Here is a 26,734-nt window from a genome sequence, read left to right on the forward strand (position 1 = left end):
AGCATTTATTAAGTACTTAGCCTTTGCTAAGCACTGAAGATACAAATCCAAGAAAAAGAAAGACAGTCCCTGCCTTCAAGGAGCTTACATTCTAATAGAGGGAGACATTATATAAAAGGGAGTTGAAAAGGGTGAGGGGAGGGAGGTGAAGTTATCCAATGCAGTGGCATTGTTTTGAAGTCTGGAAGATAGGAACAGGGCCAGAAGGGAAATGAAGACCAACTTCTGCCCATATACAAAATGGAGGCCCTAAGAGGAGCCCACTAATGGGTTCCATTAATCCAAATTGAGAAGACCAAGGGAGACCTAAGCACTGAGGGAAGTTCCAGGAGAAAAGTGGCAGAGATATGGTTTTGAAGTCCATACTCCAGGAGCAAGTCCAGGAAAAGAATGAAAGCCTACTGGGCCCCCTCCACAAAATGGAGGCCCTAGGAGGAATTCACGTATGGGAGAAGGGGATTCAGCATCTCTATATGAAAGACACTAGTGATTCAAAGATGATTTAAACAAGAATGTGACCATCTAATAGTGGGGATAAGATAGATATGCAAATAAGAGAGAATTTTATCATAGAAAAGTAGAAATCTAGACAAATTACTGGTGGTTATAGAGTATGCTCTATAAAGAGAGTGGCAGGAGTTGCCTAGAGTAATGACAGACCATAGACAACTTGGGCAGACCAGAATAATGCTTCTGTCACCTCCTTCTTATAATCCCATTGTGAGCTGAAAAATTGCCAGATGAAAAATTTCTGAGAAGAGCTATTCAGTTTTTAAACTCTTATAGTAAATTGGCTTTTTTTTTGAGTGTTTGACTGTCTCTTTCTGTAATGGATAAAGGATTTTCTATTCAGATCAAGTTCAAGGTCTAGTTGTGTCCTTCTGGGAATGTGTCACAGACCAGACAGACATATAGAAGATAGGGACAATGTTTTCCTAATTTCTTTTGACAAAATTGGTTCAGGTATAGTAGTGATGGAAGCCTTCAATTATGCAAACATCCTCTGCAAATCTTAATTTGCTAAAAACAGGCCATCTGGTGAATTTTGTCTTGCTGACAATTCCTTTTCTCAGAAGAAACAATAAGAGAAACCAATAAGTCGGATGGACAATAAAGAACTGGTCAGTGATGTGAACATGATAGGAGAGTTGGAATAGTCCTTGTTCCACATTACTACTTCCAGGCCCTCCGTCTTCCACTATCACTGAATAACCTCTTCTTCTTTGATGTTCATTCGGTCTGTATTTATCATCCAATCAAGATTCTGAAAGCTATTGTCTTCAGACCTCCAGGACACTCTTCTTTCCTCAATAAGATCAGTGCCTGGCACACAGTCCTTCTTTATTCCTAGCTCCTGTCATCACACTAAGGGACTTCAAAATACATATTGATACTACCTCAAATACCCTAACTTTGAAATTCCTCAACTTACTCATTTCCCGTGACCTAGGTTTTTGTGACACAGTTACCCCTTGGTTCTCCTGCCCGTCTAACCATTCCTTCTCTTTTCACCTTTGCTGGATCTTCATCCACATCATGCCCACTAGCCATGAGGATCCACATAGGATCTGTCCTGGGTCCTCTTTTCCCATTATACTATTTCACTTGGTGATTTCATCAGTTCCCATAGTTTCAGTTGTCATTTCTGTGCAGATGACTCCCAGATCTACTTGTCCAGCCCTAACCTTTCTCTAGAACTGCAGTCTCACATCTCCAACTACCTATTAAATCTTTCAAATTGAATGTCTCATAGACACATTAAACTTCCTGAACTCATTATCTTCCCTGCCCCTCACCCCATGGCCTCTGCTCTTCTGAACTTCCTTTTTAATCTCAAGGTTACCACCATCCTTCCAATCATCTAGGCTCGCAACTTTGGTTTTATCTTTGACTCTTCAAACTGTCATCCCTCTCATATCCATTCCATTGCCACATCTTGTCATTTTACCTTCATTACGTCTCTTACATATGCCCCATTTTTCTCCTCTGACCCTGCCCACCCCGAGGTGGGCCTTCATCACCTATTGGTTTGTCTTCTTATCTCAAGTCTATCCTGTACTCAACTATCGAATTGATATTCCTAATGCATAGGTCTGACCATGTCATCCCCCTATTCAATAAACTCCAGTGGTTCCCTCTCACCTCTAGAGTCAAATAGAAAAATCTTGTTTGACTTTTAAAGTCCTTCATACCCTGGGCCCCTCCTGCCTTTCCAGTCCTCTTACAACTTCTTCCCCTCCATGTACTCTGTGATCCAAGGACACTGGCCTCCTTGCTATTCCTCAAATACAATACTCCCATCTCCCAACTCTAAGCATTTTCACTAGCTATCCCCCGTGCCTGGAATTCTCTCCCTCCTCATCACTACCTCCTGGCTCTCTGGGCATCCTTCAGGTTGCAGACAAAGTCCCACCTTCTGTAAGTCCTCCTTAATCTTAACACCTTTCCTCTGAGATTATCTCCATTTTATCCTGTCTATATCTTGTTTGTACATAGTTGTTTGCATGTAATCTCCTCCATTAAACTATCAGCTCCTTGAGAGCAAAGACTTTTTTTTTTTACCAGTGCTTAACACAGTTCCTGATGACTGACTTACAGGAATCTTGGAAGAAATGATTTATGATGCCTTGATGTTTCTAATTCCATAAGATGGTAACACTGTCCAGTTAGCCGCATAGGCCAGACTTCATAAAAGCAGTTTGAAAATATCAAAGCTATCATGATGGAAAATGCTGTCTACATCCAGAGAAAGAACTATGGAGTCCAAATACAGATTGAAGCATACTACTTGCTCTCTCTTTTCTTCTTTCTCATAGTTTTTCCCTTTTGTTCTGATTCTTCTTTCACAACATGATTAATGTGGAAATATGTTTAATATGATTTTACATGTATAGCCTATATCAGATTGCATGCCATCTTGGGGAGAGGGGAAGAGATGGGGGGAATTCAGAATTCAAAATCTTATAAAAGTGAATGTTGAAAACTAAAAGTTATTAATTAAAAATATATCAGAACTATGATATGATTCTATAACTAAAAACGACCTCTCCTCACTCTTAGATCTTTAACTAACTTCATACTCTCTACTGATTCATTCCCTTCTGCAATCAAACTGGCTCTTCATTTGCTTAACAGACATTCTCATGACTTCCTTATCAAAAAAAACAAACAAAAATACTCTTTCCCTTAATACTGCTACCTTCTTTAGCTACCCTCTCATCCCTCCCATCTTCCATGGAACTCTTTAAAACAGAGTAAACATATCCTGCCTCCATTTCCCATCCCTCCATCCATTCATTCAACAAACATTTATCAAGATGCTGCTAAAACATGGTGCAAAGTGCTGAAGGAAGTATCACATTTAGATAACACATAGTTACTGATTTGTTTAGTAGTAGGAGAGAAAACAAATGCCAATAACTATTCTGCGTGATTTAATTCAACACACCTTTGGTAAAATAACTACTATGTGCTAGGTACCGTGCCTGGTGCCAGGGATACAAAGGCCACAAGCAACATTACGGTCCCTGTTCTCAAAAAGACATCCTATCTCAGTGTCATTGCTTTTGCTGTTCCCTATGCCCAGAAGACCCTACCCCTCTCTCTTTACCTTTTGAATATTTGTTGTTTGTTCATTCATTTTTCAGTCATGTATGACTTTTCGTGACCCCACTTGGGGTTTTCTTGGCAAAGATACTGGAATGGTTTGCCATTTGTTTCTCCAAATCATTTGACAGATAAGGAAACTGAGGCAAACAGGGATAAGTGACTTGCCTAAGGTCGCACAGCTAGTAAGTATTTGAGGCCAAATTTGAACTCATCTTCCTGATTGCAAATTTGTACTCTATACACAGGAGTTCTTAGATTTCAGAGGGTCTATGAATTTGAAATGGAAAAAAAAATTACATCTTTATTTTCACTAACCTCTAGGTTAGTGAATTTAGGATTTCCTTCAATTATTTGAAAACATTCTGACAAGGGGTCTATGGATTTCACCACATTATCAAAGGAGTCTATAACACACACACACACACACACACACACACACAAACATACACACACAACATTTAAGAACTCCTATTCTAGTCAGTCATTGTTCAACAGGCCCCAGGTATTGATCTGTTCATTCTGTGGCACATCACCGATACTTAATCACAGCTGGTTCAGTTTTAAATGCTCCTTCTAAACATATATGCTCTTCCTAAATTCCACTATACAGCATAGATTGCTTAGCCTAGGGTAGAATATCCAGGAAGTCACACACACTGGTCACCCTGGTATCGGACCTTTCTTAAATTTACATCAGAGCTTTCAACTGGTGGCCTTAAAAGGTTGCTATAATCAGTTAATATTTTGTCCCATCATTAATAATTTTGCTCCTTCCTTTGCTCAAATTCTTCTTGGGCCCTTGGCTTCAAGAGTGAGGATACCAAGTTTGATTTTCACTGTTATAAACAGTATTATTCATATTTTTTAAAGTACTCAAATTTCAGACTGTGTTATCTAATCCATTCGTTTCATACAAGATCATTATTCAGGTTCCTAACTACTTGCATGTTGACCAATGTACTTTAAAGGTACTTTAAAGGTACTTTAAAATCACAAGAGTAGAAGAATATCAACATTGCTGTCCTAAACAGATCAAAACATCTTACTGATGAAGGGAAATATTTCTTCTTGCCAGTCATTACAAATCAGCCCTTTCAGTGATTTTCGTATTTAGTTGATAATATGTTGCTTTTGGCAGAATTAATCAGGCAACTAAAGGAATTCAACCACAGAAATAGTGTCACCCTTTCACTCTACCAATGTCCTATATGACAAACAAATGAGATGAAAGTAGAACATGGTTCTACCAGAGAACCCTCAAATAAGGTATTAACAAGATCATCTTTTTTAATCATACCTTGAAAACCTTGTTTGCCCAAGTCAGCTCATTTGACACTGTGCACTTTCTTTCATATCTACTCTTCTCCAATAAGCGAAGAAGCAAATATTATAAGAGCCTTTCTTCTTTATACACATTAATGTCTTTTATTAACAGAAATAATGCAACTAGAGATAATTATGATTTTTAAATATGAGTGTTTCCAGAAGGGCCAATATATGACTGATGGTCATGAAATTTTCAGTCATGCAATGTAGTAGAAAGAACCCTGGACTGAGACTTGGAATACCTGGATTTTAGTCTCTTCTCCACTGCTGTCTAACTGCATAGTTATAGACCATTCATTTAACCTCTATGAGATTCAAATTCTCATTTGTAGAAGAAAAATATGGGACTGACTACATGAGAAACAGAGTAGTAATAATGAGATGCAGGATGATGAAAAGAAGATCACAGGATTTAGTTTCAGAGAATCTGAATTTGAATTCTAGCTCTAGAACTATATTACTTTTATAAAAATTAGGTGAGTCACTTTTCTTCTCTGGGCCTTAGTTTCCTTACCTGTAAAATTAGGGGTTGGAGAAATGACCCCTAAGGTCTCTTATAGTGCTAAATCCTTTGATTGCTAAGGTATTTTTCAACTTTGAAATTTCATGGCTTTGAGTCCCTTCTCCACTGAATAAACATGAAGTTTTTCTTAAATTCACAGGAGAAACTATCTGAAAGAGAGTTTAGATGTGATTGACCCTCAGTTTTTGTTTTAAAAGAAAAGATTATCCCTTGCTTTGCTTACAGACTAGTCTGTTACCTCTTCTCATTTCCCAGCAATCAACATTTATGCTCAAGGATGTGCATCTCTGAAGTCTTAAAGCAGGGCTTCTTACCCTCGGTCCAAAGGCCACCAGAATCTGTGAAGTTGGATGGGGGAAAAAATTACATCTGTATTTTCCCTAACCTCAAAATAAAGTATAGCATTTCTTTTAATTATTTAAAAACATCATTCAGAAACGGAATTTATAGGTTTCACCAGACTGCCAAAGGAATTCATCACACACAAAAAAGTTAAGAATGTTTGCCTTAAAGAGTGGCTTCACCCCACCTCCGCCCCCCCACCATTTGGAATGAACAAATTATCCTATTATATAGTCCCTCCCTGTATGTCTGACTGCTATATAGGCTTCATAGATGACCACCAGAACTCTCCCAATTTAAGATCTGTCTTCAAACTCATATGCCTTTGTTGTCTGTAAAATAACCTATTCTAACCTTGCTCTTGTGTCTAGACACCTAACCTTAGACTCTGCAAGTCTACTTGAATTCAGTTATGGACTTCATTTGTGAAGTCCATGAATATAGTTGATCATTTTTATTGATTTTTTTTCTGCAGTCTTCCAGATTGTGCAGATATTGTATAGCAAACAGTGTGTCCCTTATACTACATTGTGAATAAAATCACATTGTAATATTGGGAGCCAGTACAGCAGAATCCTGTAAAGTTTCTTGTCCGCATAAGAGAGCCAAGAGATGCATAATAGTTGCCATAGACATCCTCTTATCTTTCTTCTGGAAGACAATGTTAATAGTAGTAATAGTTCTGAAATGTTCCATTTCTTCAGTTCTCTTGCCTCACGGGCATCTATGTAGTGCCTCCTTCTTTCTCTCCTTAAGCACTCTGTATTTTCTATTCTGAATAGAAAACAATTTCTTAATTTCTAAATATAATGGTCTTTCCTCAGTCCTCATCCTTCTTGACCTGTCTGCAGCCTTTGACACTATGGATCACCCTCTTCTTGATATTCTCTTATCCTTAGATTGCCATGATACTACTCTGGCCTGGTTCTTCTCCTACCTGTCTGGCCACTCCTTCGCAGTCTTCTTTGCTGGATCTTCATCCAGGTCATGCTCTCTAACAGTACATGTCTTATAGGGCTCTATCCTGGACCACCTTCTCTCCTCTTTCGATATACTACTTCACTTGGTGATCTCATCAATTCCCATGGATTTAATTATCATCTCTGTGCTGATGAGTCTCAAATCTACTTATCCATCCCTAACCTCTCTCCTGACTTCTACTCTTGCACCTCCAATTGCTTATTGAACATCTCAAATTGGATGTCCCACAGATATCTTAAACTCAATAAATCCAAAAGTAAACTCATTCTTTCCCTAAAAACTTTTCCCTTTTCCAGATGTTCCTGTTACTGTCAGGAGTACCACCATCCTCCCCCTCAGACTCTCAACTCCTCATTCTCTGTCATCACTTCCCATATACATTCTGTCGCCAAGTTCTGTCTATTTTACCTTCACAACACAATTTATACACACCCACTTCTCTCCTCTTATACTACCACCACCCTGGTAGAGGTACCCATCATCTCATGGCTGCACTATTGCTGTGGACGTCTGGTTTGTCTCCCTGCCTCAAGTCTCTCCCCACTGCAGTGTATCCTGTTCTCACCTATCAAATTGATCTTCCTAAAGTACAAGTCTGACTATGGCTTCCCCCATTCTATAAACGCCACTGACTCCCTATCACCTCTGTTCAGCTTTGAAAGCCCTTCCTAACCTTACCTTCTCCTCCCTTTCCAGTCTTCCCTTACTCACCCCTACACACTCTTCAGTCCAGTAACATTGGCCTCCTTGTTGCTCCTCTCACAAGATGCTCCATCTTTTAGCATTTTCACTGGCGATCCTCATGTCCAGAATTCTCTCCCTCCTCATTTCTGCCTCCTATCTTCCTTGGCTTCTTTTAAGCCCGAGCTAAAATCTCACCTTCTTTAGGAATCCTTGCTTGATACCCCACTAATGCTAATAGCCTTCACCTCCATTGTTTGTCTTCGATCCAGCCTGTTTTTATCTTGTTTGTACAAAGTTGTTTTCCTGTTTTCTCCCTCATTATACTGTGAGCTCCTGGAAGGCAGGGGCTGGCTTTTGCCCACCTTTGTATCCCCAGTGCTCAGACAGTACCCGGTACATAGCAGGTGCTTAAATAAATGCTGGCTGACTGAATAGATTTTTACCATCTTTAGTGGCTCTGGCAACTTAAGAGTTGATCTTTCAGGTATAAAAATTTTTACCACAAAGAAGAGTTTTTGTAGGAATATTTATGTATATCTAGGCATGACTTTTATATTTGTCAATTCACCCTCTTTTCCATGATCTTTTATTTTATGACTGAAGTGAGCTGTCAGGCACAACTCTTTACTGGTCACTAAGATTCCATAGTCTTCTCACCTAACGAGATCACCATAACATCGGGGGACTTGCATTGTCAGTGGGGTCACTCTGTGCCCCTCAGCACTGCAAATGTTACCTCCCTAACTGACATCTTTGAAAATTCATCAGCATGTCAGTATGCTAGGCACATAGCCCCTGCTTTCTTCAAGTTTACATGTTAAGGAAGCATGATGCATATTAATCTTTTTTTGAGAGTTGGAGTCACATTTTATATTTTTTTGCATCACCCAGGTGTTTAGCCCAGTGCCCTTGCACATAGTATACATTTAATAAGTGTATTTATTGACTTGTAATACTCCACAAATTGCATCTATAGATCACCTTTTACTCATAAATTTCTGATTTCCTTTTCTCCTTTGTTACCCTTTAATAGATTGAACATGAGTATCATAAGGAAGTAGTTAGTGATTTGTATCCCCTGTCTTTATAGTTGGAAAAAATGAAGGTTTGCAGGAAAAAAATTGACCTTCTACACAAATGGGCCAGTAAGGCCCATCATCATCTCACATAGCAATTTCAGGATTGTTGTATTTCATTTAGCCAATAGCCAGTTCTATTAATTCATAAATTATACCTTGAAAAAAAATAGGTAAAAGTGATAATAAGCAGATAGCTGTAACTACTATGTCCACATCTGCTGTGATTTCATTAATGGTACAAGAGTCACTAAATGAATGGTGCAATGATTTTTCATCTCACATTTAGAGTTCTGCTACAACCACTAAGACTGGCCATCATAGGCAATCCAGCAAGTGAATTTATGTAAACTGAGGTATCACCTGTTGAAAGTTATTTAGGTCAGGGCAGCTAGGTGGCGCAGTGGTTAGAGCACCGGCCCTGGAGTCAGGAGGACCTGAGTTCAAATGTGACCTCAGACACATAATACTTCCTAGCTGTGTGACTCTGGGCAAGTCACTTAACCCCAATTGCCTCGCTAAAAAAAAAAAAAAAAGTTACTTAGGGTTACCTTCAGCGTCAGGAAACTTTTAATCTCTAGGAAAGAATGTTGCTTCTTAACCTGTCATTATAAAGGTAGCTTCTGCAACATTCAACCACCTTAATTTAGTTGATCCCAACCTCAGCCTGACAGTCTCTAATCATTTCTTTTCCGTCTGTGGGTTAATAGAAGGTCTTTAATCAGTTCTCTTTTCCCCCAGAAGTAAACCAGTAGATTGAGTGATGTGTTGGGATTAGAGATAGGGACCAGACCTGTGATTTCTTCAATATGAGGAACTCCTAAGTGAGGAAGCTCCCTGTACTAATGCAGGTTGGCCCCTCTCAGCAACTTAATGCTTTAGACAGTTGACTGAGGCTCTGAGATATTAAGTGGCTTGCCTAGAGTCATACAGCCATTATGTGTCAGAATTTTTTTCCTGACTCCAAGGCCAGCTCTGTGTGACCCTGGGCAAGTCATTTAACCCTATTCGCCTCAGCTTCCTTATCTGTCCCCCAGACTATTCTGCCATTCTCTGATGTGTATTGCAAGGTATTCAAGGAAATGCACTTGGTCAGTTACTGGTTTTATCTAAATTCAGGTACCTTTGTTTGGCAAGAATAAAGTTCACATTTTTTAAGAAGTGAAAATGGTTCTTCTATATGTAATTATTTCCTTATCAGTTATATTTTTATACTGTACTGATTATCTGGCACTCATTGCTTTACTTTACATTTAGCTCTGCAGGAACCGTTTTAAACATTATTATTGCAAAGAAAAATCAAAAATCAAAATGAATTCTTAGTATTATACTTGAAGCAAGGGAAGGTGCATTTGCTGAAACAGCAGCCAAGCATTGTGCTATAGAACTAACTCACAGCTTGATAGAAAGTCCCTGCTGGGGAGGAAATGTAGGGGAACTGGCAGAGTTCTGCTACATCTGCTCCCTGCTGCTAATAAGCTTTAACCTGTTTCATTCTCATTATGCTTACTGTTTAGATACTTTGCTTCCAAAATTAATTCCTCAGCTAGGAGAACACATGAAAGAGAGTGTGATTTGTGAAGTAGGGCTGCTTAAAAATTAAAAACTAACAGAAAAGGAGATTAAAGGATATAAAGAATAAAATGGTTACTTAATATCAGATCCATGACTGAGGCTCAGGTGGAAAACCTGGAGAGTCTCTCTCTCTCTCTCTCTCCCCCTTTCTCTCTCTCTCGCTCTCTCTCCCCCTCCTTCTTCCCTTCCTCCTGCCTTTCGCAAATGTGTATAACCACAGCAGAAGCTACTATCGTCAGCATTATAATAAATGCTATTTATTAATAAAATAATAAGTAATAAAATCTATTCCTAGATTATTTTACTAAAGGAAGAGAAATAATAGATACTTTTTTCTTTTTAAATTCTTGACCAGCTATTGCCATAGTTCCATGGTTGAAGGAATGCATTAATTTAGCTATAACATATTTAAATACAGATGAAGAGACTGATGCTAGCCACTACCCTGAAAGTTAAGTCTCTTTTCCAATAGTATATGCATAAGAGTCTTAAAGAAAGGCTAATGTTTTAGAAAATTTTGCTTAATTCCTATACTTTTTTTTGAAAAATCTTTAGGGCCCCTTACCTTAATTACTCATTTTATAAGGATATTGTCAGGCAAGTATAATATTGTATCTATGAAATATTTTGTACATAACATTATGACTTGCATTATATTTAATTATCTTAAAGATTGTCATCCACTATTTACTAAGAATTTCCTTAAGCATTATAAATTGGTATAAATAATTGGTGATTCTTCAAGGTTTTTTTAAGCCCACAATGCATTTGTTGTGTCTCGTAGATGTAATGGTAAATTGGTTTTGAAGACTTCATTAGCATTAAATAAAAGTAAAACTAGAACCACTTGAAAATAGCAGGAATTTTTAATATTAGTAAAATATGTAATAATCCTTTTAATTCCTTTCCTTCATAGTAACTGTGAGCAACAGGTCAGTTTATTTTATCCATTTTCCCTTTGGGGGATCTGAGGCAGTAAAGAAGGGGTACCTGACCCAGTGCTGCACCAAGATCCAATATCACTCAGACTGGGGAAAATTATACTAGTTATTAATGTTGGTTAGATTAGTTGACTTACATGGGGCTCATGGAGCTAACAAAGTTCATAGATTCATTTACATCACGGAACTATTATTAGTCACAGATTGTATTCCTAAGGCTGACCAACCATCTTACATATGCATACCATGATCATATTGGAAACCAGACAAAAGATTATTGATGAATCCCGGGGAGAGATTTTTTTTTTTTTTTTAAATAGCAACACCACCACCACAAACACCGGGTTGCCTTCTTACAGGAGTAAAAAGTATCATCCTCATACATGTTGGACAGCATTATCATCATCATTTACTCTTTAGCAAGAAATCATCATTCACTTAATAACAAGAAAGTATTTGTTCGTTACCAACAGTGTGTGTGGTATTATTCTAGGCCCTTGAAATACAAAGACAAAAACCAAAATAGTCCCTGCTCTCAAGAAGCTTCCATGTAGCACATAAGCTAATTAATTAAGGTGATATATGATATATACAAATTAAATACAGAGTAATCTCTGGGATGGAGAGAAGCCATTAGCCACTGGAAGGGGTAAGGTGGATCAGGATGGACCCCTTTGTAGGAGGTGATATGGTAAGAGGACTTCAAGGCATGTGGGGGTGCTAAGGTGGAAGTGAGGTGAGAGTACTTTTGGACTGAAGGGCCAGCCTATGCAAAGGCACAGAGACAAAAAATGGAAGGATTTTTATGGGGAAAAGCAAGTCGACTAATTTGACTGGAAAATGGAATGTGTAGAATAATATGTGGTGAGCTAGGAAAGGTAGGCTGGATCCCTCTCATGAAGGGCTTTCTATGCCAAGAAGAGGAGTTTGTATTTTATCCTATAGGCAAGAGGGGACGTGTGGTTCTTCAAATGGAAGGCAAATTTATTCGATTGCTAACAAAAATGCCTATGAAAAGTTCTACTTCATTATTTTTTAATGATATGCTGACAAACTTTTTGCAGAGAAAATCAGGCTACTCAAGGATAGTGTACATAGTTACCAGTTAATGTCAATTTTACATAATCAGGAGCAGCTGTGTGATGAGGAAAGATAGAAATAGCCCAAGAATGGGTCTCTCTTTACTCATTTCCTACTACTACAACACACAGCCATGTAAACAAGAGTGAAGAAGGAGGAGTCACATTAAAATAGCTGCTCCCTCATTAATAACATGAATAAATTTGCTCATGTACTTATATTATCCTTTTTTTTTTTTAAGATAAAAGCTCTTAAGGGATGATTGTTTTTTCTGGGTCACTGCCAGTGCCTAATATACTGTACACCCCTTAAGAAATACCTGCTATCCATTATGCCCCACTGCCACTGTAAAAGAGCTTTCATTTGAGCGTGTATCTTAAGTCTCATTTCAGAACTACCTTTTCTAAATTTGTTGATTTTTATTGACTTCTTTAGGTACATCTCAAGATTGTACATAGTACCACTACAGGTTGTGACTTTGAAATTTGAATAGAAATTTAACACCCTTTTCTCCTAAGCCCAGCTCTTGCTAGACACATTCAATCCTTCATTTTATGAAATTAAAATGAAGGTAAAAATTAAACCCACTGAGAAAAGTTGAGTAACAATGATTTCCTAGGTTGGTATAATCATAGCGTAAATTGCCAAATAACACTCTAATATTTTCAGTCTTATGAACATAGCTTCAAGACAAGTAACCCTCATTACCATAACCAAATCACTTGAACAGAAACATATACATTGTAATATTCTTATTCAGTACTCAAAGGGCATATTTGCCACTTATACTTATAAAAAGATATACTGAAAAAAAAAATCAGGATAATCCAAGACAAGTAGTTTAGATGGACAGGATGTACAATTATGGTAGACCATCAGACATTTTTAGTCGTATTTGACTCTTTGTGACCCCCTTTGGGTTTTCTTGGCAAAGGTACTGGAGTGGTTTGCCATTTCCTTCTCCAGCTTATTTTACAAATAAGGAAACTTAGACAAACAGGACTAAGTGACTTGCCCAGGGTCACATAGCTGGGAAGTGTCCAAGATTGGATTTGAACTCAGGTCTTCCTGACATTAGGCTTGGAGTTCTATCTACCGCACCATCTGTGCCAGAGTCTGTTTTATAATTCATGAATCAATATCTGTTAAACTCAATGAAGAAGTAGAGGAATTCTATGAAGAACCCAATTAAGCACTGAATTGTCAGCATATACTTTCATACTCACTGACTTTAGTGCAAAGATGTGAATAGATAAGGATAGTGGAAAATATTTGAAACATAGATTAGGAATGAGAGATGAAAAAGGCCAAAAATATACAAATTGTACAAAAGCTTCGTACCTATACAACACGAATGCTTTCTTCAAGAAAGAATTAAAAATATCTCTACATGACAAGTGTCAAATAATATCACAAAAATTATTCTGATTATATTTTTAACAGATAGGAAATGACTCATTACTAATGTTAGAGTCATTCCTGAATCAATAGCAACTTATTAGAGCAAAGATCAAAATTAGTGGAAAACTAGAAGAAAAAAATAAAAATGAGTGAAATATGTGATTTATAATTAAACTCCAACCTATTTAAGCAAGTTATTAATAACAAATAGAATAGGGATAGAAGAAAGGACATATATTGTCCTTACCATGCCGTGGTAACTCAGTTGTCCTCACATTTATTCTGAGCTCTGGACCTGCACCAACTGTCTTTTCAACATTTTCAATTTAATATCCTACAGAGAACCCAAACCTAACATGTTCAAAACATCATGTTATCTTTCCCCTAAATCCAGCCCTCTTCCGGACTTTTATCTTTCTATCAAGGGAACCACAAACCTTCTAGTCACCCAGGTCCACAACCTACTATAGTGTTATCCTCAGCTCCTCAGTGTGATTCACTCCACATATCTCATCAGTGACAAAGTCTTGTCGTTTTGAATCCTGCAGCATCTCTCCCATCCATACCCTGTCTTCTCACACAGCCACTCCCCTCCCGTCTAGTCTATTGCCATGGCCTCCTCATTGGTCCCCCAGGTTCAAGTCTCTTCCCTCTTTAATCCATCCTCCATTCAGCTGCCAAAGGATTTTCCTAAAACGCAGATCTGAACATGGTGCTTCCATATAAACGAATGCCACTGCCTCACTGTCACGTCTTGGGTTAAGTATAAAATTCTCCATTTGGCATTTAAAGGTATTCACAACCTAGCTCCAACTTGCTACCTGTCTAGCCTTATTATACGTTACTCCCCTTTTCACACTCAACAAACAAACAAAACTGCCCTTCTTGTGATTCCTGACAGGACATTTTTATCTCCTGATATCATACCTTTGCACAAGCTTCCCCCAGTGCCTAGGGCAGTGTGGAGGTGTTGGGGGGAGGGGGAGCAGGGCAGCGAGTGCCTAAAATGTGCTCCTTCTTCATTTCTACCTCTTAGAATTCCTTGTTTACATCAAAGCTCAGCTCAAGCACTATCTTTCACAAGAAGCCTTTCCTGATCCCTACAGTTACTAATGCCTTCTCCCCACAAAATTACCCGGTATTTATTTGGTATACATATGTATATGTTGTCTCCACAAATGGAATGTGAACTTCTTGAGGGCAGGGACTGTTTCATTTTTGTCTTTGTATTCCCTACACCTTAGTCCTTGGCACATGGTACCGGGTAAATGTATATTCATTGACCAATATTGATTGGAGAATAAGAGTCTAAAAAGCATCATAGACATCAGACACTTGGATCACCTGCCAAGTGAAGAGCTATGACAACCAATAGAAATACAAGTTCAGAATATAATTCATTTATAAAATCTCACAGAAAAAGGATGATGAAAGATTATGTACAATATTGCCTCATAAAATAAAGTAGTAGAGAGTAAAGCAAAGAAAGCATATTGAGAAACCTAACTAAGCAAAGACATCCCTAGGACATTAAAGGATGATACTAGAAGGAACACAACAAACAGAAGAAAGATAAGAAAGATCTGCAAAGATTTTTATAACACCATCTTTCACCATCACAACCAATGAAACTACCTTTTAGACTCAAACATCACAGTTCTGAATGTATTTACACTGTAGAAGAAAAAGGAAGCAAGGTTGGGGAAAGCAACTTGATTCAAACAAGTGAACCTAGAGGAGAGCTAAAATGGAAGCCACCCATTTGTGAGGCCATTGAGGGATTGATTCACAGGGTATCTGAAAGACAGTAAGAGATCAAGGGCAACAAAAAAATCTTGGACCTCATTGATATGAAAAAGTACAGTTGAGGCAGCATCAACAACTATTAACCTATAGGCCTAATTTTCCCATCTATATTTTTTTTACCTATATGTTGAGGGCATCATGATTATGGTATTAGGGAATAGATAGGCTTTTTGCAAGAAATATTCCACATTAAAGTACATCTTTACCATCACACAATCTCCTTAAATATGTAGGTAATACAATATCCCATTTTGTTTATTCACTATAAAAAGTACCAGATTTCTGCTTTTGTTAGATTTCTCAGAGCAAAATGCTGACCTTTCAGCAAGTGATCTCTAGTGTGTACATCAAAATTTCACAAGTTTCCTTGAAAGATATAATAGAGATAGCTATTCAATGACCTTTTAAAATTAATACTAGACAAGGCATAAAACAAGGATAAATATGCTTGCCAAAGGTGTGTGCTACTTCACTAGAGACCTAGCACAGAACCCAAGTTAAAGAGGGATTCTCTATAAATAGTGAAGTTCCTCCTTGTGGATGACTGCTGGTTGCATCAAGTTTCAAAACCACACAAAGACTCCTAGATGAGATCCCTAAACATCCAGAAAAGTTTGTCCTAATCATCCACACAGCAAAACAGGACTGGATGAATGATGCACATGTAAAGTGTAACTTCAGGAAGGGAAGATAACATCATTTGTTAAGCATCTAGTATACGCCAGGCATTGTACTAAACACTTCATAAATACTACATCATTTGGTCCTTACAGCAGCCCTGTGAGCTATGTGCTATAAATTATTATCCCTGTTTTGCAGTTGAGGAAACTGAGGCAGATAATTTAAGTGACATGCCCAGAGGCACACAGCTAGTAAGTGCCTGAGGCTGATTTTGAATTCAAGCCCTCCTGACTCCAGGCCTAACACCAGTCGGCTGCTTCCAGAATCAAAATAAAGGATGTCATCAAAGAAATGTACAATCAAAATAAAAGATGGACAGATCACATGGCAAGAGTGAAGGATAACTGATGGGCAGCTCATGTGCTAGACTCGTATTAAGTCAAATCACTACTTTTACCTAATTTATTAAGCACTATGTGCCAGGCTCTGTGTAAATGCTGGGGATACAAAGAAAGGCCAAAACAGCCCCTAACCTCAAAGCGCTCACAACCAAGTGGTGGAAACTACAAGCAAATGACTGTATCCAACAGAAAATATATACAGGCTTACTTGGAGGTAATCTCAAAGAAAAGGTGTTGTCATTAAGGGGGACTAGGAAAGGCTCCTTGTAGAAGGTAGGACTTTACGGCCTCAGACACATAACACTTACTTGCTGTGTGACCCTGGGCAAGTCATGTAACCCCATTGCTTAGCCAAAAAAAAAAAAGAAGAAGGTAGGATTTTAGCTGGAACTTGGAGGAAGCAAGGAGGCAGAGATGAGGAGGGCAAGCATGGTATTCCAGACATGGTATCCTCTCAATATCAAGAGAGAGGGAGGTACCTAGCCCATTGGAAGGATTATGGTTCCCCACCACTGGAAGGAACATCCATGTTGATTAAATCATAGATCTATTGGAGTACTTATATATTCTTTCAGTGATACAATATGACTAAAAGTTGTAAAATAGTACAATTTCTGAAGAATCAAATTTAAAGGCAATGGAGAGACACGTGTTGGACATGTGTAGGCTAGAACAAACTACCAAGCAAGAATTGCTCAAGAAAGACAGAGTAAAGGTTGTCATCAGAGAACTATATGAACAAAAAAAGGTGGGCCAGCCATTCAGTAAGAACACAGGATAGATAGATCGCCTTTGTGCTCCAGGGTATCCAAGAAATATCAAATGAATTAGAGGAAGATCCTCAGCATATTGGATTGGTCTCATCTTTCCCATAGAGGCTTTCCAGGAAGACTTGGATTAGAGTTGGACAAGATGGGCACCTTGGACATGTTCTCATTTGTCCTTTAGGGAGCAGTACCCATATCTGTGATATCAGAAAACCTCTACACAAAGAGAATCACAGAATTTTAAATTAGGAAAGGACTTCATCTAGGACTAGAAAATCTATCTAGTCCAAACTGTCCCCAAAAAAAGAATCCCCAGTACAACATAACCAACAAATGATCATCTGGCCTCTGATTGATAACATCCAGTAAGGTCTAATTAACCATTAATCTCCTGAAAAAGCAAGATTGAGCCCTAAATACAATTTGACTACTCCTCTTATATTCTAAAATGATTGTCTTTATCATAAATATCATATAACATCTACCTGCCAATAACTAATTGATACAGTGAAAGAATTGTGCCCTATTACCCATTATGTTATACAGGAATTTTAATACTGGTTTACTGCTTATACCCCTCTTATATCCCTAGATGTCTTAGTTAAATATTTTTCAATTAATTGAATTAATATAAGCCTTACAATTTCATAAATGCACTAATTTCCTTATGTCAACAGACCAACCTGACTGTTATTCTGGATATTGTTTCATCCAACCCATCTCCTAGGAATCTTTTCCTGCTAAAACTTCTTGCCACCCCACCATCCATCCACTTCAACTGCACTTTCTCCAGAACTTCCCTTTTCCAAATATGTTTTAATGCTGATAAAATCACCTTTCACTGACTGAAGGTCAGGACTGAAGGTCCGGGGCTGCATTCCCCATTCTTAAACCAACCCCAAGGATATTCCAGAAATTGGCATTATATTGATGGAGAAGTCAAATTTAGATAGATCCATTTGAAGGCCCCTGTATTATTGGAGAGATGATGTGAGAAAGGTCATTGAAGGAATGAGTGATGTTAGAAGAATGTGAAAATGTTGGACATTATACTGGAAACAGCTGTAGATTTTTCTCCCATTCTTTTGTGTTTTAAATGAATAAAAATCCCTCAATTCTATAGGAATGACAGCACTTTTCTTGAGAGTAAATTGGAGACTTTGTTGTCTTAAAAGTTTCTGAAAAGCACAATAATAGGCACTGGGAGATATAGCCAATCTTTAACAGCTCCATCACTGTGCAGAGTATCTCAGATTTTAAAAGACCCCAGTGTTCTCTGAGAATAGTGGACTATGTGACATTCTACATGTAGTCATTCCCTCTGGGCGCTTATCATTTGTTGTCTGAAAATGCACTTTATCTTAACTTTAAAGTCCTTGTTTTTCTTCCCATAGACAAAATGGCAGCTAAAGGCGTGCAGAAATATTAAGTATTTGATTTAACAACCTTGGCCAAGGAGAACAATGGAGGAAAGTTTGTCTCAGTGTTTGATTTGACCTGAGAGAGAGTCTCTAGACTTATTTTCTAAACAGGACCTCAGCACCTGGGGCCAGCAAAGTGGCCTTTAAGCTTGAATGAGCAGGGTGGTTTTTTTTATTATTTCCCCTAGTGCAAAGCTCCAGTATTTCATCTTTTCAAACTCTTTTACAGCACTCAGTGCAGAATTATATTGACAAGGGTAGAATTTATCTCCTGAAGGAGAATACTATGCTTCTGTTAAGTGCTAATATAACATTTATGCGTTGGTACCTTAATAACAGCCCCAGCTTACCTAATGAAAGTACTGAAAGCAAACAGTACTCTGTGAGATTTTATTATGACTGAAGTGACTGCAATTTGAGGCCAATTATCCCTATTTTTGTTCCCATATCAAAAACAGAGATGCTAAAGCAATTGCTACATGTTTGGTATGGAATTAGGTTCCACTATCGTTAATCTACAAGTAAGTGCATTTTTCATGTAAACAGCTCGCGAGGGTCAGGCAGAAGAGCTGTTTCTGTGAAAAATGCTTGTCAATAACTTTGTGAGTGAATTTTGAAATAAAGTGCCTGTAACCTGTCATTATTCCTTCCTCTCAAAGTCGAGAGTAAGTGGATGAAAATTGAGCATGTGAATTGAAAGCAGGGTGAGTGTTATGGCCTTATCGACTTGAGGTAAAATGACTGTTTTAACTTGTTATTATTTTTCCATTCAAAGGTCAGGCAATGTGCAGTATTCCCAGTATAGACTGCAGTGTAAGCAAATTGGTATACAAAAAGGCTATTACCCATACCCGCAAAGCAGAGGAAAATATAAGTCACAAATATCGAGTGGACTTGTAATCTCTGAGAAAAAAGAAAACACCCAACAGAGTTCTGAAAAAGAATAGTTATAGGAAGGGAAGCATAAGCCATCAAAGAAGGAGAAAATATAAACCTGTTTAAATTAAGGTACATGTGTGCAGAATAGGATAGGTGAAGCTAGCTCTTTTCATGACCATTTTACCAAAAACCTACAAAGTCTCTTTACGCTCTGGAGGAATAAGTTATAGGAACATACTTTCTCTGTGAGGAACACATGTATTCAACATGCATAATAGAGCATGTCACTCTGAGAAATCAGATATGTTGCTTGAGGTAAAATGCTTCAAATTTCATTTCATATTTAAAATTTTTCATATTTGGGTAAGAGATTAAGTGAAAGTTATTACCTGCTATATATAAGTGCATATGATGAGATGATTTTTTTTTCACAATTAGAATATTGCTGCAGTTGTCTTTTTCACCAGCAAAGCTTCCAAGCACCAAAAACCTTTTCTGGGTCTTCTACATTTGGCTTCCACTTTTAAGAAGGGCTTAATAAACTTGGACACTTTTGAGGTTTATCACGAAAACTTTCTCACTTACAAATAACCTCAGATCTGTGGAACTTAGGATATTTCTTCCTATTCTTTAGATGCAGTGCCTTCTGTTTTCAGAAGAATGCATCCAGTGCTTTCAATACAAATTGCGCCAATATGTATCCAACCAAAAAAAGTGGGAACCAACTGACTGAATTAATAAAGAGATTGTGGTACCATAATTGCAATTAAGTTGGTAAAGGATTTTTTTTATCTTCCTATGAGTGTTCTCAGTACATTACAAGGCATATAAAGGCATTGTTTCTTTTAACTTAAACAAGTCCTTCCTGGCTTCAGAGTAACAACTACATTTCACATTTCTTTTATACAAACATCAAATAATAGGAACACATCAACTGAAGGTTCCATGTTTACTGTTAGCTTAGTCAGTCAGATCCCCATCTGGTCCATTTCGCTATCCTTCCAAGCCACAGACTATAGGCTCCAAGTAGACATACCGCCAGATATGTGAATGGACTAACGCGAATCCATCGTTACTGGGGGAGAGGAGAGAGGAATAGACAATTAAAGTACAGACCTTATTGGCAGTAGTTCCAAAGCACTATCTTTGTATATCCAGGACTGTGCATTTTGCAGGATTAATACCAATGTTGCCAAATGAGATAATGTTTGTGAAAGCACTTTATAAACTCTAAAGTATCATACATACAAATATAATTATTTGGTCATGTTGTGGAAATAACCCAGGGTTTTCAAAGAGAGTGCTATGTCTCTTGAGGGTAAGTTGCATCAAGTCCTACTGAATTTGAAAGAGTTTAGCTATGGTTCCCAGTGACTACTGTGTCTCTGTCATGCTGGAACCAACCTAGCTAAATAGAAAGTGGATTAAGGCCACCAAGTGGTGATTGGTAAGCCAAAAAGGGAGAGGTAGGGCTGGCAATAGCAACTCATCAAACAGTTAAAAATACAAAATGGTCTTCAGTTCTAAAGGACCCTCAGTTCTATAGGATGCCTTTCCATATTGGTGCTGACCAAAATGTGAAGAAGGAACGGAAGGTACTATTAAGTTTTATTTTGTTTTGTTTTGACCATTGACTAATATTACTTTAACTATTAACACTCTCAATATATGTTCTCTGTCCAACAACCAAAGAGTTAATATACTACTAGAGGAACTGAACCATATCCATAATGACAGTCTCACTATAAATGACACCAGACGGTATCATCATGATGTTTAATGCAAAGCAAAAATCTTTCTGAAAGACATAAATAGAGAAGATGAGCAAACAGTTATTTCTGGCAAGTGGACAAATTTGTAATTACCTGGAATGGCAGCTGCTCAGTGAGAGACATGATCTAACAAACCAAACCACTATTAATAATACATTGCAATCTTAAGTCTTATTGGTATACACATGAATGTATTAAGCTATTTTGGTATACATAAGTATCGGTTTATATATTTATGTATGATTTGTTATTAATATGCATAATGTTTACACATGAAATCTTGTCTCCTCTGAAATAGAAACATGAGCAGAATAGTTAGATAATCTTTGAGAAAACAAAGAAAAAATTGAATAAAATTCCTGGATAAAAAAAATCCCAGCCATTCAAAATACAAACACCTGCACTTAAAGCATGAAGAACTAGTGATATGTTCATATGTAGCTCTTGGGAGTAGTAGATGGACTTCAGTGAATGTTGTTAATTATGGACATCCAGGCTACAGAGTGTATTAATGTTATGAATGAGCTAATATTTATCTCATCAGCAAAGCAGAAACACTAAATATGGCCCCTTGGTTTCAACATGGTCTCAAATTCCTTTGCTTATATTAAGAGAGTTTTGGAAGGCTTGGCACATCCCTTCTAAAACTGAGATTCCACCTATTTTGTTTTATTTTTAGGAAGAAGACCCTGAGACCTATGGCATCACCAATGAGACTAATGGGATCCTGGTAATTGCGGTAATTCCCCGTCTTCCTAGAGATGCTGCGATTGAGTGGCACGTCATCGCAGTGGTGGATGAGCCACTTCAAAGAAAGCATTTTGTATTGGAGAAGAAGTCTCAGGGTTGTCTAATTGAGTGTGAAGCTGTTGAGTCCGTTTCTACATCCTGTGCCTCCATCTCCATCTCCCTGAGATGGCCGTCATCCTCTAGTTCTTCACCTGATTTAAACCAGGCTCTTCAAGATTTGGTGGCTGTGTTCTTACAGGCAATGGGGAGTCTATCTGGAGACCAAAGGGTGATGCCACTGTGCTTCAGGACTTTCTATAAGAAAGACAGCATCGACATCACAGCTCTGCATACAGGTATGGTAACTAGGAAAAGAGAGTGAATGATGTTATGTGTGCATGAATGCTTAACTTCAACGCATAGTCTATACACATCATCACAAAAAATGAACATGTCACAGAGTAGAAGACTGACATTTATTTGGCGAAAGTATTGGTCTGTGGAGAAGTTTTATATTTCCTCTAAGGCCATCTATGGAAGGCCACTTGATCAAAAGTTCTGAACCTAAGGTTATGTTTTATTGTTGACAGGCTATACAGGCAGAAGAGACAGTACATTTAGCCAGTAAATGGCATAAACTGACATATCTTTTATTTTAATTCAATTCAACTCATTTTTGGCATGTACTATGTATATTGTTCTAGGTGCTGGAAATTTAAAGATTAAAAAATGGCAGTCCCCTATCCCCAAAGAGGATGGTTCACATTTTCACAAATGAAAATGGTAAAAAAAAAAAAAAAAAAAATTATCACAGAGCCAGTTCCGTGTGAGGAGCACAGGTTGACCAAATGGACTCATAATTTTCCATTCCCATGTCATCTAGCATTCCTATAGAGATATAACTTTCTTCACACCAAACTCCCTAACATAGTTTTTCAATATGTATGTAATTCTTGTCACAATAGGTATGTTCCTGAAAAACTATGTAAATCAAATTGTATATTAAATGCTGTAGGGGAGACTTGCTCCTTGAATCCTTTGATAATGCAAAGAATCCTAAAGTACAGTGTAGAAACATACCCTAATGTATTTGTTGTGTACCAATTTGAATATATTGAGTTTGAATATTTTATTTGAGTATATTGAGTTTGTTTGAAACAGGCTTCGTTTTTTATTTTCGAATTAGGAGGACAAAATCCAATCACCGGTGCATTGCAAATTGGAAATCTGTGTAGAATAATGACGTGCCCTGTAATTTAAACTTTTCAAAACACTTTGACATACATTATCTCATTTGATGCTCACAACAACCCAGGAAATAGATTAGGACTGGTAGGATTAGCCCCAGAGGAGGAGCCGTTAGAGCTTAGATAGTTTTCACAAGGTTACATAGTTAGATCAGAAAGAGTTGATCTAGAGCCCACGCTTTCTGACTACTAGTTCAGGACTTTTCTACTTTGTTACCACCGCTGCAAATGGATAATACACAGATGATGATTCTTTGTGTATCCCATTGGAAGCTTTGAAATAGATTCACAAAGAAAAGACCAGAAACTGTACAATAATGTCATATTTAATTTGCATGAATTTTTTTTGAGGGGGGCAGTTTAGAGTTTTTTGCATATGGCATAATTGAGCATTTTGTTAGTTTATTAGAACCACCCTGGTATAGTAGGCTAGGGTGCTAGACTTTAAATCAGTTAAGATCGAGGTTCAAATACAGTCTTTGACATTTATTAGCTTTGTACTGGTTCAGGCAACTCCCTAGGAGTTATCTTTAAGGAATCTTATCTATATAGACCAGTTGCCATCTGCTGTAAGTGAATAGAAGTTCCCTCCTATACTGTCTGAGGAAATCATAGACCTTTTGCAAATTTCCATAATCTTGTTAACTAAAATCCAAAATAGACTTAAAGTATTACCCTCTTACAGTTTTGGATGGGAAGAGATATATTAAACCTAAGTGCCTGTATAAGATCAGATTTTACTTTCTTGATCTCTAAAATAATTGTAATTATATTTCTTTTACGTGCATACACATTGAGGAAGGAGGGGAGGAATAGAGAAGGAAGAAGAGGTCAGATCTGTGATTTTGACATAGGTAATGCCAGTGAGAAAACTCACTGGTATTTTGTTGTTGTTCAGTCTTTTCAGTTGTGTTCAACTTTTTGTTGACCCCACTTGGGGTTTTCTTGGCAAAAATACTGGAGTGGTTTGCCATTTCCTTCTCTGGCTCATAAAAGAGGAGGAACTGAGGCAAACAGGGTTAAGTGACTGCCCAGGGTCATACAACTATGACTTACTATGCCAAATAGGTCGTAGTAAGCATCTGAGGCTATATTTGAACTCATATCTTCCTGATTCTAGGCCCAGCCCTCTATCTGTTGAGCCACCTAGCTGCTTCCTTCTCAACCAATGCAAATCAGTAGGGCACTAAGATGTTAAGTGACTTGCTCAGGGTCACACAATCACTATGTGTCAAAAACTGTAGTTGAACTCAGTTCTTTCTGACTGGAATCAGGCTATCTACCGTGCTGTACTCTATACATAAACACACACACACACACATATACACACACATGCAAGAACGTGGACAAGGTATTCTCACATGTTCATTGGATATTGGTGAAACAACAACTGATCTATATTAATTGTCTGACATAAACATTAGCTCTCTAAGATTCTACTGTCTTATTTTCTCCCACTTAACCTGAAGCAGTATTCGAAGGAAATTCAACTTGATATTGTTTAATAGATTTAAAACACAAGAATAGAAAGCAATGAAAATGTGGCATAGAAACAAGCTTTTCTAATTCAGGAAGGAAGGAATGAACATATAGCCTGACAGAATGTTGTTGTTTTACTCTGACTTGTTTTAGGGAGAAAAAGCAACCTGATAAAATATATTTGTTTGCAATTCGCCTGCTTGATCGATGACGTTCCACAGATCTTATAATGTTCTTTGAATAAATTATGCTTTTCTTGTTCAAAAGGAAATTTGCAGTGCTTAAATATTGCAGTTTATGTGGAGGATGGGAGGAACCGTGCTAAACTCATGTTGTACTAATGGCATTGGGTGCAGAGTGAGTCATCATGGTTTTTATTTATTCATTCATTCTTAGATCTTTTTAAAACTCTCAGAGGCCCTAATGACCATCATCATTATCATCAGTGAGACATACTTTCTGTTGAAAAGGCAATAGGCATTAAGTTTAAAGGCAGTACTAAGTTATCAGTAAAGAGGACTTGAAAAAGAGCAGCATTCATATTTCTGGCTGAAACACACAGAAAGGTGACGTGGCTAATGTCAGGCAAGCTTTTTCAAAAAAGTTTGTGACTTAAGCTATTTGCTTCTCCAGAGTGACCACATATGAGATATTAAAAGTATGAACCAGTTTCCATGCTCTGGTTCAGTATCAGGAAGTGAAGTTATCAGGAATAATATGGAATACAGCGTGTTTAAATGTTCCATTAATATATGACTCCTGTACAGATTGTGAGGCATAGAACCTGATGCTTAACTGTGTCAGCTAACTAAGGAGTCCTTCCCAAATAAAGGAGTAAGCCAGCAATTAGCTGGCATTTGAAAAGCCAAGAAAGCCAGTGGGAATAGTAATTCTGCCTTCCACCTCTGTTTTATTCTGCTCTCTGACCTTTGTCATTCTAAAGCCAGAGCTCATCAGACACGGGCAGGAATAGCCATCTCTTACTATCACCTTCACTCTCCCACAGTTGCACCACTACTTGGCAAGTGGAGAGAAGCTGTTGGAAGGAATTAGTAGGAGGGGAATAAAGCAGATAAAATCTTTCCATACCCTCACCCCACATCATGGAGAGCCGAGGAATCAGAGTACCAGAAAAAGACTGCTTTGGGTTTCATTCTTCATCATGATATTTTTAAATGGACAGATCTTGAATTGACCCAACATTTCTAATCATCATGTGTATACACATAAATACATATGTATGTATATGTATGTACATATATAATGTTATTGATTAGTGTTTGTGGCTAAATAGGGTGGCCTCTTGATCTGATGTGTAGACTTACTTAGAGCTTGTAGAAATACAACTTCCTCTGACACGAATTCCTAGTTTGATTCCAATGTCATGTTTTCCACTGGCTCCTTACTGATGTCTCAAAGGATAGAAAATATTTCTTCTGTCTTTTTCTTTTATTGACTTTTTGAAATTGAAGCTGTTTCCTTAGCCTCTTGCCTTTTTTTGTCATCTACATTCAAAAAGGTGACAGGAATTGTAATTTATAGGGATGAACTATATATACATACACACTAGATATCCTTCTTTGAGCATATGGACCATTTCCTCTTTGAGATACAGCAGGGTTATAAGTGAACTTCTACTTTGAGAAACATCCTCTGTAATTTGCCTTTTTTTGATAAAGTTTTATTGACATGACCCTCAACAATAAGATCTAAGTATCATTCGCTTTCCTTAGGAAAACTGAATGAAGTATAAGAATACATCCTACTGTTCTCTTCCTCAATATCTTCTCAGCATAAGGTACTATGGTGCTTCAAGTCTTTGTTTTATGATAATTAATATTTAATAATAATGCAGTATGTTAAGGTTTACAAAACACTGTACATTCACTAAGTTATATACTGCTTACAACAACTCTGTGAAAGGGATTAACTTTCAAATCTGGGTTGGAGTAGATGGCCCCTAAGGTCCATTCCAACTCTGTGATTTTCTGAGTATGAGTGACTGCCATTTACTATTAACAGAAGCAAAAAAGTCAGGAAGAGAAACCAGTTCAAAGGTAAATATTAGTTCAAT

General features: G+C 37.6%; 1 protein-coding gene across 2 annotated transcripts in view; it reads left to right on the forward strand.

Moving 5' to 3' along the window:
- DPH6 (diphthamine biosynthesis 6) overlaps nucleotides 1–26,734 on the forward strand; it is a 464,350-nt gene that overhangs the window by 382,541 nt on the left and 55,075 nt on the right. For both annotated transcript variants that reach the window (XM_027870019.1, XM_027870020.1), the window contains exon 14: nucleotides 21,885–22,290. In XM_027870019.1, the coding sequence (XP_027725820.1) occupies nucleotides 21,885–22,290 (406 nt within the window). The remainder of the gene's footprint in view (nucleotides 1–21,884; nucleotides 22,291–26,734) is intronic.

The sequence above is a fragment of the Vombatus ursinus genome, unplaced genomic scaffold (genome assembly GCF_900497805.2).
Source record: "Vombatus ursinus unplaced genomic scaffold, bare-nosed wombat genome assembly UNPS02014794.1, whole genome shotgun sequence".
Classification (NCBI taxonomy): Eukaryota; Metazoa; Chordata; class Mammalia; order Diprotodontia; family Vombatidae; genus Vombatus; species Vombatus ursinus.